At 41.4% G+C, this 13,781-nt stretch overlaps 1 protein-coding gene across 4 annotated transcripts in view; it reads left to right on the top strand.

The window, feature by feature from the left end:
• Positions 1 to 13,781, top strand: part of ETFDH (electron transfer flavoprotein dehydrogenase) — a 44,278-nt gene that overhangs the window by 26,409 nt on the left and 4,088 nt on the right. For all 4 annotated transcript variants that reach the window (XM_086346988.1, XM_086346991.1, XM_086346989.1 and 1 more), the window contains exons 6-10: positions 382 to 459; positions 7,152 to 7,298; positions 8,997 to 9,137; positions 10,301 to 10,444; positions 12,972 to 13,140. In XM_086346988.1, coding sequence (XP_086203114.1) covers positions 382 to 459; positions 7,152 to 7,298; positions 8,997 to 9,137; positions 10,301 to 10,444; positions 12,972 to 13,140 — 679 coding nt within the window. The remainder of the gene's footprint in view (positions 1 to 381; positions 460 to 7,151; positions 7,299 to 8,996; positions 9,138 to 10,300; positions 10,445 to 12,971; positions 13,141 to 13,781) is intronic.

Below are 13,781 nucleotides of genomic sequence, written 5' to 3'. Positions count from 1 at the left end.
TCTTATTCAAGTGTTTGGTTTTGGGGTCTGGGCTCACTGGGGAAGAGGCTTTCCTGACACTGTCCTCAGCGACCCCAACTGACAGTCCAGTGTGTCACAGGCCCTGAGTCCAGGCTCCTTGGTGTCCTCTCAGTAGATCTCCCATTCTTCCTCGTCAGGTTGGGACATTTCCTCCATTTCAAGCTGTTTGAGTTGAGTTCTGTTTGATCTTGAAGGGAGTATCTTAAAAGCACATCTCTTATTTTTACTTGAACATTCTTAAGCCTGTGTCTCTATAATCTAGAGAATAAGTTCACCTTCTAAAAATCAAAAGCCGTTTGTTGTTTCTTTGCAAGACAGTTACGAGTCTCCAGGTGATAATGAAAAGTGTTTTTGTTTTAGGTCCTTTTTCATGAAGATGGCAGTGTGAAAGGAATTGCCACAAATGACGTAGGGATACAGAAGGACGGTGCACCAAAGGTGAGCCTGTGGACAGTTCATGCTCTGCAGACTGACAGTAAAATATAAAATTAACTCACACTCAATGATCTGGTCTTGCTACAGACTGCACATTAATTAAGTGCATGTTAGTGTTTAGTTATTAATGTGGAATTTTATCTCATTGTTAAAAAATAAACATCTTTGAATTAAATATAATTTAGATAAGTGGATATAACATGTTTAAGAACAATTTTCTTAAAAGGTGAAAACATGATTCATATAAATATAAAACAAACACAGGTCACAGATATTATTTCATTCATTTATTCATGAGGGATTTGGAAAGATGTTATAGCCAGTTCAGGGAAATCAAAAAACATGTACACGTGGGCCAGCTGCTCAGCTCCCCCTCCACAGTCCGCCACTTCTGTGGACAAGAGTTGTTTGCATCACTGCTGTCAGTAATGTGGATTGAATCTTTGACATCTTTTGGTAAATACAAGACTGATTGCCTTTCTAGCTTTCAGAATATGCCTGAATGGCCTTCCAGTTTTCACAGCTCATTATTTTTGAATTTGTAAAAGAAGAGCTCTTACATGGATTTCAGCTCTGTTAGGTCCTTTGGAAAGGACAAGGAAAAAATAACCTTCCTTTCCTATAACAAGAACAAAACACAGATTAACATCTTGATAAACAAATTTGTCTATTCATGCTTGTTTATTGTCTTAATTTCTCAACTAGAATAGAGGCTCCTTGAAGGCTGAGATCATGGAGGGTTACGCCAAGGCTGGCACAGAGCCAGGTAATGCCAGGGCCTCAGGAAAGATGGGTCACGTCCTAGTCAGTCCTTTTCTCCCATTATACAACAGAACTGCGCCTCTAGTCTAGCATTTCCCCGAGCAGGTCTTCCTGCTTCTCACTCCTTCGTGCTTAGAGAGCAGCATGTGCCCATGTCCTCGAGTCTTAGTGCCTCACTGTTCCTCCTGGTGGCTTACCTGGCCGTACAGAATCTCGTGAGGTCGTGGGACTCAGCCTGTACTATGGCAGGGCCAAGGAGCTGTCTTGTAACTGGCCCCAGGGATTCTGATGCATAGCCAGGTTTGCAGACACCTGTCATCTCATCCTGCTTCTCAAAATGTGGAATGTACCTGCATCACAGAAAGCCAAAACTCTGAGAACGGGAGTTTATGACAAAGTAAGGGTTTATTCCAGGATGCCGAGCAGCATGGGGAAAGAAGCCCCTCATATCCACGCCAGCTTGGTCTTTGAGCTGAGGGTATCTTAAAGCCGAGGAAGTTAGGATTGGGAATTCACTGGGGGTCCAGTGGTTAAGACTTGGCAGTCTCACTGCTGAGGGCCCAGGTTCATTTGCTAGTCGGGGAACTAAGAGCCCGCAAGCCACACAGGGTGGCCAAGAGAAAAAAGAAGCAGCTGGGATTAACCACTTCCTCTGACTGGGAAGTCAGGATGTCTCTGGTTTATGACTTTCTGGCTAGGTACTCCGTGCCTCCAGGGTTTGTGGGCTCATCTCGCACTGGAGAAACAGCCTGAGTTTGTACGTTAATGATGGATCTGTAACAGCAGTTGTAGTACATTAAAGGTATTTTCATAATAGCCCCTGTAGTCACCTGACTCTGGTTGATTGGTGTTCAGAGAGCACAGGGTGAGGTCAGAGGCGACAGAAAGGGAATAAAATTCTGGATTGAGAGAAACTTGCTTTAGGGAACTCAGTTTTCTGTGTATTTTTTTACATTTTCAACTTCTTGTTAAGTAGTACATAGTATTTTTTATTGACTTATTGAAAAGAGAGTAAGCCTTGTCCAAGACGTCGTTTGGTAGAGAAATGACTGCTATTGTCTTTTTCCTTTTTAATTTTTATTGGAGTCCAGTTGCTTTAAGATGTTAGCTTCTGCTGTGCAACATAGTGAATCACCTATATGTTTACATATATCCCCTGTCTTTTGGATTTCCTTCCCGTTTAGGTTACCACAGAGCACTGAGTAGACTTCCCTGAGCTACACAGGAGGTTCCCGTTAGTTATCTGTATTACACATAGTATCAGTAGTGTATATGTGTCGGTCCCGATCGCCCAGTTTATTTCACCTCCCCTTACCTCCTTGGTAGCCGTATGTTTGTTCACTTCATCTGTCTCTCTGTTAATGCTCTGCAAATATTGATAAGATCATCTGTACCATTTTTCTAGATTTCACATACGTGCATTAATATACAATTTTTTTTCTGTCTCTGACTCACTTCACTCTGTGTGACAGTCTCTAGGTCCACCCATGTCTCTGCAAATGGCACAGTTCCATTCCTTTTTATGGCTGAGTAGTATTCCATCGTGTATACATACCACATCGTCTTTATCTGTTTCTTGATGAACGTTTTAGGTTGCTTCCATCTCCTGGTTATTGTAAATAGTGCTGCAGTAAACACTGAAGTTCATGTGTTTTTTTCAAATTATGGTTTTCTCTGGGTATATGCCTAGGAATGGGGTTATTCAATCATATGGTCATTCTATTTTTAGTTTGTAAAGGAGCCTCGATTCTCTTCTCCATAGTGGCTGCACCAGCTTACATTCCTACTAACAGTGTAAGAAGGGGAACTTAGTTTTAAGGGGACTTAATAATAATAACAGAATATTGTTTTCCTATATTCTTTCCTGTGTTATGGCTATTCTTTTCTATATTATGGTCAGGTAATTATAAATTGCCATTTAGTCTTTAAAAAATTTTACTTTTAATATTATGACACTGAAGCACACGAATTCTCCCATTCTGATACTTTCTTTTTGTGTGTGTTCTTGTGATATTTGTCCAAATGTATATTTTTGTGTTCTGTGCTTTGTAGTTGTAAAAACATTTTTATATTTTATATATTGTGTATGTATAGAGGTAACAGCATAGACGAGTACAGTGGAATCTCAGTAACTTGAGCTACAGAGTCTCAGTTTTTCAGTCTGTCTTCATATGGCCGTGTGGAAGGGGAAGAACTGAGGGTGGGCTCTGTGTCCTCTGCTGTTCGGCTCATTTATTCCAGCATGGCTGGGCTTCCCCCTGCCCTTCTTATGGCTCACAGACACCTCATCTAGCAGACCCAGTTCTCTGTCCTGTCACCCGGCCTCCCGGTGGGCACGCTGGCACAGCTGAATAACTTTCTTCTGGAAACACTTCCTGCTTTTCACCCCACCTTCTCCTGGTCTTCCTGGTGTTTCATGGGCCCCCTTCTGCCTTTGCCTGCTCATCCTCTGCTACCCCCACCCTGCCCATCCTGTAAGTATCTGGGCTCTAGGCTTCACTGTGGGATCCTCTGCCTATATTTTCTCTGTAGTGGCCTCATTTAGTGACATAACTTTAAACACCTCTCCCCCAAGTCCCAGAATTATTGTCCAGCTGCTCATTCAGTAGCTCTAACCTTAGATCTGTCAGGCTTCTTACTGTCAGAATTCTTTTTTTTTAATTTTTATTTGTTTGTGTGTTTTTAGCTGCTCTGGGTCTTTGTTGCTGCGTGAGGACGTTGCTCCAGTTGCAGCAAGTGGGTGCTACTCTTGATGGCAGTACATGGGCTTCTCTCATTGCAGTGGCTTCTCTCGTTGTGGAGCATGGCTCTAAGGCACGCAGGCTGCAGTAGTTGTAGCTCCCAGGGTCTAAAGCAGAAGCTCGGTAGTTGGGGCACATGGGCTTAGTTGTTTGCAGCATGTGAGATCCTCAAGGACCAGGAGTCAAACCCGCATCTCCTGCATTGACATGTGGATTCTTTACCGCTGAGCCACTAGGGAAGCCCCCTGTCAGAATTCTGATGTGGATGTTTTCACATTTCAGAGGTTAAGTGACTTGCCCAGGGTCAGACCCCTGTTCGGCAGTGGGGCTGGGATTGGAATAGAGGCGTATGGCTCCAGGACTGCCCCTTGCACACGCAGGGGTGTGTTGCCTCTCAGAGGAAGCGGAAATATACTGAGGAGTACTTTAGTTCACTGAGATTGAATTGTTGTGGCGTAAGTTAAGCTAGATAAACTGCATGTCTATCTGGAAGCAGATAGGGTTGGACCTTCATTTTATAAAAATTCTGATGACTTCTTAAAACAATAAAAAAAAGTTAGAAAGAAATCTAGGTTATAATTACAACCTAAGTATAAGGTAAGCCATCCTATAACAGAAATTAGAAACCTATAAGAGACAGGCCTTTTTTAATGACTTAAAAATTAAGCACTTTTTTGGTATTTTTGTATACCAAAAATACCACAAAGTCTGCAGATAAGCAGTAGATTGGAGACAATAGTTTGAGTGCCAGTGATATCAAAGAGCACTTCTGCATTGACAAGAAAAAAGGAGAACATGTTAAAAAAACAGGCAGAATCTTAAAATATAACAATGGACAGAAGAGCAGATCCAGGTGAGCACTGACCAGGAGGCACGTCCTTAGGCGTCTCTTGTCCCGGGTCCGCAGCTCCCAGGCCAGGTCCTCACAGAGACCCTTCCTGCTCCCCCAGTCACGCGGCTCTTCCCCAGAACCCCTGCCACCACCATGCTCTCCTCCATACATCCAGTCACACTTGGTCCTTGTACACCCACGTAGTTATTGATATTTAGTCCTGCCCCTGTGCCTCACCCCAGGGAAGGAATGGTGCTTTTCTGTCCTCTCTTCCCCAGTGCCTAGCATAGAACCTGGTACACCAGATGCATTCAGTTAATAGTTCTTGAATCAAAAAGAAAAGGATGCTGAAGAGAGTAATCAGGAAAATGCAAATTAGCATAGCAGTGCGTTAGTACTACATTTAGCAAAAACGTAAGAAGAAAAGGTATGGGCTTGCCAGGTGGCTCAGTGGTAAAGAATCCGCCTGCCAATACAGAAGGTTCAGGTTCGATCTCTGGGTTGGGAAGATCCCCTGGAAAGGGAAATGGCAACTCACTCCAGTGTTCTTGCCTGGAGAAGCCCTGGTGAGCCACAGTCCATGGGGTCGCAAAGAGTCAAACACAACTGAGCACACACAGACACATACTGTCACGAGCTGGAGATAGGGACAGTGTCTTCTTACATTCTGCAGGCAGGAATGTGACTTGTTCAGACTCTGGGGAAGACGTTCTGGGGACAGCTAGCAAAATTAAAGTAGGTGTGTCCAGGAGGAGCAGTGCCACTCCTGGAAACCTAACACTCAGGAACAGAAGCACCAAGGTTGTAAGGGCACGTACACAGGGTGTATGTTTTATAACACGCTGTTCATCACAAATGAACTGGAAACAGTGAATGTCTGTTACCTGGTACCGAAGCACCAACCTGTGGTGTTCCCGCATGGAAAGGTTTGAGCCACACGGTGACTTGCGAGATTTCCATGAAGTGCTATGGTGAGAAAATAGGATGCACAAAAGGTTGGATTATATGATCCTATTTTTGTGACATCAGGAACCAGAAAAGTTTGGTTGTATATGTAAGATCTCAGTATATAGGTGTGTGTATATATTTGGGTAACACTCCGCATGCTAGGTTCTTAACATGGTTTATGGATGATGAAGTGTAGTAAGAGGAGGACAAAAACAAATTCAGAGGCACTAAGCAGAGTCATTTATAGGGATCACGTGCGTGTGGATGATGCACGAGACAAGCACAGAGTTACCAGCAAATGTGAAAGGTGTTCACACTCCCAGGAATGGAAGTTCCTGATTGATTCCTCCCCTCCTCCCCACACATTTCTCCTTTGGTAATCATAGGTTTGTCTTCAAAGTCTGTGAATCTATTTCTGTTGTGTAAATAAGTTCATTTGTATCCTTTTTTAAAAATTAGATTCCACCTATGGGTGGTACCATGTGATAGTTGGTTTTCTCTGTCTGACTTACTGAACTTAGATGATCATCTCTGGGTCCATCCGTGTTGCTTCAAATGGCATTATTTCATTCTTTTTTATGGCTGAGTAATATTTCTTTGTGTATATGCACCTCATCTTCTTTATCCTTTCATCTGTTGATGGACATTTAAGTTGCTTCCATGTCTTGGCTAATGTAAATAGTGCTGCAATGACTATAGGAGTGCTTCCAGATTTTTGAATTAAGAGTTTTCTCCAGATACATGCACAGGTGTGGGATTGCTGGATCATATGGTCGCTCTGTTTTCAGTTTCTTAAGGAATCTCCATACTGTTCTCCATAGTGCCTGCACCAGTTTACATTCCCATCCACAGTGTAGGAGAGTCTCCTTTTCCCCACACCCTCTCCAGCATTTGTTATTTGCAGACTTTTTGATGCTGGCCCTGCTGACTGGTGTGAGGTAAAAAATGTTTTTTAATGATAGAAGTTTCAGGTATCCAGTGTTATAATTCAACTTCTGTATACACTGGAGAGTGACAACCACCCCAAGCCTGGTTACCAGCTGTCACCGCACAGTTGACCCCCTTCATCCATTTTGCCCCTCCCCCTCACTTCTCACTGTACATTCATTTGTAGGTAATGGGGAGAGGGAGCATGCTCTATTTGTTTGTTTGTTTGTTTTAATTCTTACAAACTTAACCATTCAATCAAGTACTTTTGAAGTGAAAAAGTAAATATAATAAAGACACAAGATATTGATTGACTGCCTTATAAATTTAAATTCCACTTAAAACAGTAATTAGTTTTACGTCTAAAATTATATATTTGTACCTTCTCTTCTATATCTAAATCATAGTTCAATTCAAAACCAACCAGAATGTGAACATTTTAAAAACTGTCAAATGTTGCAATTTAACGTGTTCTTATTTCTTAGACAACTTTCGAGCGGGGACTGGAACTACATGCTAAAGTCACAATTTTTGCAGAGGGCTGCCACGGACACCTGGCCAAGCAGCTGTATAGGAAGTTTGACTTAAGGGCCAACTGCGAGCCTCAGACCTATGGAATCGGGCTGAAGGAGGTACCTGCATTTGCTGGTGTAATTTTAATGTGGCAAGATGAAGTTTATACTCATTTGTATTGTCATGTAATTATCATTAATTGGAAATGTTCATAATGACTGAAGATATTTGGGATATTTTTCAAGAGGCTTTCCCGGTGGCTCAGACAGTAAAGCATCTGTCTGCAATGCAGGAGACCCAGGTTCAGTCCTTGGGTTGGGAAGATCCCCTGGAGAAGGAAATGGCAGCCCACTCTAGTACTCTTGCCTGGAAAAATCCCATGGATGGAGGAGCCTGGTAGGCTACAGTCCATGGGGTCACAAAGAGTCAGACACGACTGAGCGACTTCACTTTCTTTCAAGGGGCTAGAGAATATAACTAATCAAATTTCACTATTATATAAATTGTGTCTGCATGTCCTACTTGTTTTGTCAAATGTTGATTGAAATAAGTCTTGAATTTGAAAATATTTGTGACATTAATTTTTTTTTCATTGTAATTCCATTTCCCTAATAGGATTTGACCTGTTATCCCTATGCTCTTTGTAAGATGACCACATCCTATAAGAATTCTTATACAAAATTATAATGTAAAAATAACTTAGTTTATGAAATACCCGCTCAATATATTTAATCTGCAGCATACATTTTTATTAGGTTAAATGGATATTTTCTCAGTTTATCCAATCTCTAGTCTGATTTCCCAAACTTTAGGTTTATTAACATAAGAGTTTCATTATAATTCTTTTGTTAAAAATATTTTGGGGGGTAAAATTCAGAAAGGTTCAAATTCTGTACATAACTAGAGTTGTTATATTGTGAATAAGGGCTTGTTTTGGCGGATTGCTTCCCTCATAGCTCAGTTGGTAAAGAATCTGCCTGCAATGTAGGAGACCCTGGTTCGATTCCTGGGTCAGGAAGGTCCGCTGGAGAAGGAATAGGCTACCCACTCCAGTATTCTTGGGCTTCCCTTGTGGCTCAGCTGGTAAAGAATCTGCCTGCAATGTGGGAGACCTGGGTTCGATCCCTGGGTTGGAAAGATCCCCTGGAGAAGGGAAAGGCTACCCTCTCCAGTATTCTGGCCTGGAGAATTCCATGGACTGTATAGTCCATGGTGTCACAAACAGTCGGACATGACTGAGCAACCTTCACTTGGCAGATTGCACTTAACACTATGTGATGTCACATAAAATCTGATTTTTAGATAGTATTTCACATGAAAATTGTTGTATAAAGTTTAGACCTTACCCTTCTGAAAGTAGGATGATCGATTTGCTTCAGTTGAGGGGAAGGCAATGCAGGAGGAAATAAACTTTTTTCTACTGAAAAATAACATCTGTCCTGTGAAGTAGCAGCTCTGACATGCAGGGCTCAGTGCACTTTATGAGGCAAGCACTCCTGCATGGCCCCCGCCTGGATCCAGGTGTTAGGTGGCTACCAGCACCTCATCCCCTCTATGGCGTTTCCTACAAACATGAACACCTTTCCCATTTGAGAACTTGGTTAATGTCTTAAGCATTCCTGAATTTCCTAACTCGTTTATTTACTTCCATTCATCCCTGCAGTTTGCTGGGATGTTTGAAATGCCTTTTATGTGTTTCTCTCATTACAGTTTTCCACTTATAACTTCAAAAATAAAACATAAAACTTAGCAGCTTTTGTACATGTGGTGACATAAAATATCTAAATTATATACTAGGACCTTTTTTTTTTTTTAAGTTATGGGTTATTGATGAGAAGAAGTGGAAACCTGGGAGAGTGGATCACACCGTCGGCTGGCCCCTGGACAGACACACCTATGGGGGCTCGTTCCTCTACCACCTAAATGAAGGGGAGCCCCTAGTAGCACTTGGCTTTGTGGTGAGTCATATGCCCATGATGGGAAGTTCCACTGTGAGAGTCAGTGCTCCTCAGTGTTACAAAACCAGGGTGTCAAATCTGGAGAATGTGAAAGGCTAATCACTTAAAGCTTCCTTTCTGCTTTTATCCATGCATGAAATGCTTATGGCCATTGTCAACATCAGTCTACTTCTGCTACACGCCAGACCCTGTGCTGGGTGCTTCCCTGGGAATGCTGTTCCATAAGGTTCCCATGAAGTCTGTCCATCCTTATTTTACTTATGGGAAAACTGAAGTTCCCATAGGCAAAACAACCTTCCCAAACACACCCAATTAAGTGACAGAGGCAGGACTCCCGCCCAAACCTGTCCTACCTGAAGCCCGTGTCCACTGAGGCACGCCATCTCTGGAAATGCAGTCCACACCAGGTTTGAACCTGTAACTTTTTAACAGGAACCTTTTCTCCCTCTTGGTCACGTACATCTTTGCAATAAATTATATCTTGACCATTACAGGGAATGGAAAAACAATATGAGTAATTGCACCTTGCCATTGGTTGCAGCTTTATAGTTCAATGTTGATTAGACTTGTATATGATACATTAACTTTGTGCACTATTGGTGTCTTCAGTGCATTCCTTTTATTTTTTATAGTGATTTAATCTTCTCAGAGCAAAAAAGACTTGGTTACTAATTTCAGCATTTCATAATACCATGTAAAATATAACCTCATATTTCTTGCCCTCTTTATAAATATGATTATATTTGGTTTCTTAATTTTTGCCTCAGTGTACTATATAGAGCTTATTAGTTGATTTCTAGAGTTGGTGTTGATAAATGAATAATAAATTATTACAACTCCTTTTGTAGACACATAATGCATGACACCTACCTACAAATATTTTTTAATTTTAATTTTGACTTAGAGAGTACAGTGATTTATTAATATGTTCTAAGTATTTTAAGTTTTGCAAGTTATAAAAACATGGCATGTATTGTTTGCCCTTCTTTTCCAAAGAGATTTTATTCCAATTATTTAAATAAATTTGGATCATTGCATATATTTCTCTAAGTCCTTTGAGAATAAGAATTTTAATGTATATGTTTTCTGATAAATAATTGCCCATACTTCATCTTGATATAATTTGAAATAGCAATGTCTTATTTAAATATAAACATTTTAAGGTTGGTCTGGACTATCAAAACCCGTACCTCAGTCCATTTAGAGAGTTTCAAAGGTGGAAACACCACCCCAGCATCCAGCCAACATTGGAAGGTGGGAAAAGGATTGCCTATGGAGCCAGAGCACTCAATGAAGGTGGCCTTCAGGTAACTCTGCCTTCTTTTTTATTCCTTATTTCTGTATTGGTGAATGCAATGTTGAAACATGAGGTCACAACTCTAGGTAAACAATAGAAGGTTATCTCATAGGGAGAAAATTTAAGTAACCAAGCAAAGCACTCTAGTATTTATAAAACTGTACCTACCACACCAGAGTTAAATAAATTATACCATGGATTTGATCTTAAGGATATACTTGTTCCTAGAGAAAAATTCATGGGCCTTTTTTTGTTTGTTGGTTTGTTTTTAACCAGAAAATTTAAACAAGATCTTCTCCTTTATTCCTTAGCTAGCTGCCAGGAAAGTCAAGGACAATAGTAGTTTTCAGCAAAGGTAATTAATTCTTCTCAACTACCTAGTAATATCCATGCCCTTTAAGTGACCTCTGTTAAGTTTTTACCCTTATTTGTCCTATTGTAGTACATGTTCAAAATTAGAACTACTTCAGAAATTGGGTATCTTTTTTAATCTATTGTAAAAGTAACAAATAGAGCATAGAAAATTGAGAAAAGTTAACTTAACCTTAAGTGAAGTTCTAAATACATGCATAAAGTCAAGTAAAATCACAACTAAATTATGAATGGAATTGCTAGAGTTCTAAAATAACAGTCCCTAATTTCCATTGCTACAGGATTACCTCTCATGAGGTTTTTATTTCTAGAGTAGTTACTCATTCGCAGTAATTTTGTTAAATTCCCTGTGTTCAAGCCCATTAAACTCTTTTGAATAATTTCCACAATAGCTACTGCCACCCTAATGCTGCTCTTTCATTTCTAGTACAAAGGCTTCTGTATACTCAGCAGTACATACAGATTCGTATTTACATCATCTGCCTGTTCACTTCAGCGTCCCAGACGATCTTTAGATGGGCAGGAAGAGATGATCCGCCCCCGCCCTGCACACACGCACACTTCTTACCTAAGTTTTCTGATTTAATTAGTCAGAGATTCGGAGACTCCCATTAAGTTTTTGAAGACCCTTAAGATGCAAAAATTTAGAACATTGGATTTTATTTTGAGTATTACAAGTATTATTTTGAGTATAACAAGTATTACATGACTTTTTATTTCTCTTTCCTCAGTCTGTACCAAAGCTTTCTAATTATTTAGCCCTGTTCAACAGTTGTCCCAGGATACATTTCTCAGTACGAGTTTTCCTGGGCCCCTAGCCCCTTAACAAGATGCTCAGCTGCCAGTAACTCCTCCCACACAGGTTGGGGTCCTCCCAGAACTGGAAAACACGCATTTCCCTTGGGCCATAAGACTTAAGCGCCCATTGGGAAGAATTTACACTAGCAATCCACGTCCTTTTATTAAACTTCAGTCTTCTGGTTCTTGAATCAAATTTAGGAATAGCGAGGCCAAAGCCTTATTTGAGAAAAGCATTGTCATAATCCAGGTTCCTGACGTTATCTCTGTTTTCAGCCCCTGGCATTCTTTCTGTTGTCTGCTCTGTGATCCTGATTTTGTGCTCTTTTGTCTCTGTGGTTCTGATACTGAGTTGGTCTGAGAACCCCCGTCATACAGTGACCCCCACACGTACTGTGAAAGGCCCTGGCCCAGCCCTTCTTTTGCCAGCACTCCCTTGGCTTGTTACCACCTCTCCCTCAAGGTTAGACTTGAGTAACTGCCAGGAGCTGGGGCAGCATGCCGTCGGTGTGGCAGCTGGTGTCCTCGGGGTCCCTGTCAGCTTCATCTGGCAGACTGTCACCACCCACCGCTTTCTCAGCAGACTCATGGCGTTCCTTAGGAAGGTTCCAGAGAAGGAAATAATACATGACGAGGAAAGAGCCACTGTCTGTTTTTTCATTTTTACTCTGTAGATTAGATTACAGTACATTTTCCCGTGCTAACTATCCACAACTTAGCTGCTACATTATGGGACTAAACCAAAACATCACCACCTTTGATTACATTGTTTTTCATCAGAAATGTATACTGAGGGCCAAACAGTCGTCTTAAGATTTATTTCGGAAATTCAGTTTACTCTTAGGTTAAGTAAAATATATTATTTAGGGTGGTAGCTAATTGTGGTGATGCCATGATTACAATCTAGGTTTCCATCCTTGAACACCAAGGTAAGACAAAAGGGCACGTAGAGTTAAGATAACATTCTTGGTAAATCCTGTGTTACCCAGAATGGCTATAAAAGCAAATCACAATTTACATAATAGTCTTTCAGGTTTAGAGAATACTTTTATTTATGACATGGATATGTATAAATAACATTTTATTTAAGTGCTGATGCTCTGGTCTTACATATGTCTCATGTGGGTAAGTCATGGGGAGGGAGATGGGAGAATCCTTAATAGAAAAAGATTGACAGTTCTGATCCTCATTTTCAGGGAAGGGGAAACTGCTTTTGCTCCGATTTTTCCTTTAACTATATTCATTTTCATGTAATTTTTTTTTTCAGTTTTTCTCTACAGCTTTAAAAGAGGCTATAGTATGGAGTATTTAGTTTTAGAGTGTTTGTTGAATCTGAGCTAACAAATGCACTTACTTTCTTTCCTCAGTGTATACCAAAGCTCACCTTCCCTGGGGGTTTACTTATTGGTTGTAGCCCTGGTTTCATGAATGTTCCCAAGATCAAAGGCACTCACACAGCAATGAAAAGTGGTATTTTGGCAGCAGAATCTATTTTTAATCAACTAACTAATGAAAATCTCCAATCAAAGACGATAGGTAAGAACTTCCTATGTATTCTCAGGTTCTTCACAGAGACATTTAAAAAGAAGCTATTTAAACATACACACAGTGTGCACATGGAGGAGGACAGTAAATACAATTAAGAATCTTGTCTTTACGTCTATTTCACTGGATACTGGAAGATGCTTACTGTGTCTGTCCCTTTACACAAAGCACTAAGATGCGTGCTGGGCAAAGAAACCTATGGCCCACTCACAGTGAGCGAGGTTTGTACGGCCACCTTCTAGTTTATGAACGTGGAAAGTGGAGCAGTGCCTGTGGTGTCCTGGCCACAGGAACACGATCAGCATGAGGGCCCCACGTCACATCACACACACGCCCAGGGAGACCCTCGCCAGCACCCCCAAGTGTTTGTTCCTGGGCAGGCAGAGGAGTCATGGCTGCAGGCTCCACAGGCCTGGCCCAAGGACCCCTCAGGAGACCGTTCATCCGAGGACAGCCTCTTCTCAGGCAGTCTCATCTCTTCCCCAAGAACAGCAGGACCTGCCCCACCCCTCTGGCCTTCACCTCCTTTCACTCTCCTTTCTGGTCCTGTTGCTGCTTCCCAGGTCCTGGGAGCGCCAGGCACCCCTGAGTTCCCTGCACCTTTGCTCAGATCATGTTGATCCATACACTGT

Source organism: Bos grunniens, chromosome 17 (genome assembly GCF_055505025.1).
Source record: "Bos grunniens cultivar Pamir isolate PY7600 chromosome 17, Bosgru_T2T1.0, whole genome shotgun sequence".
NCBI classification, from domain to species: Eukaryota; Metazoa; Chordata; class Mammalia; order Artiodactyla; family Bovidae; genus Bos; species Bos grunniens.
The sequence above is the reverse complement of the archived record's forward strand: the minus strand, read 5'-3'. Positions and strand labels throughout refer to the sequence as shown.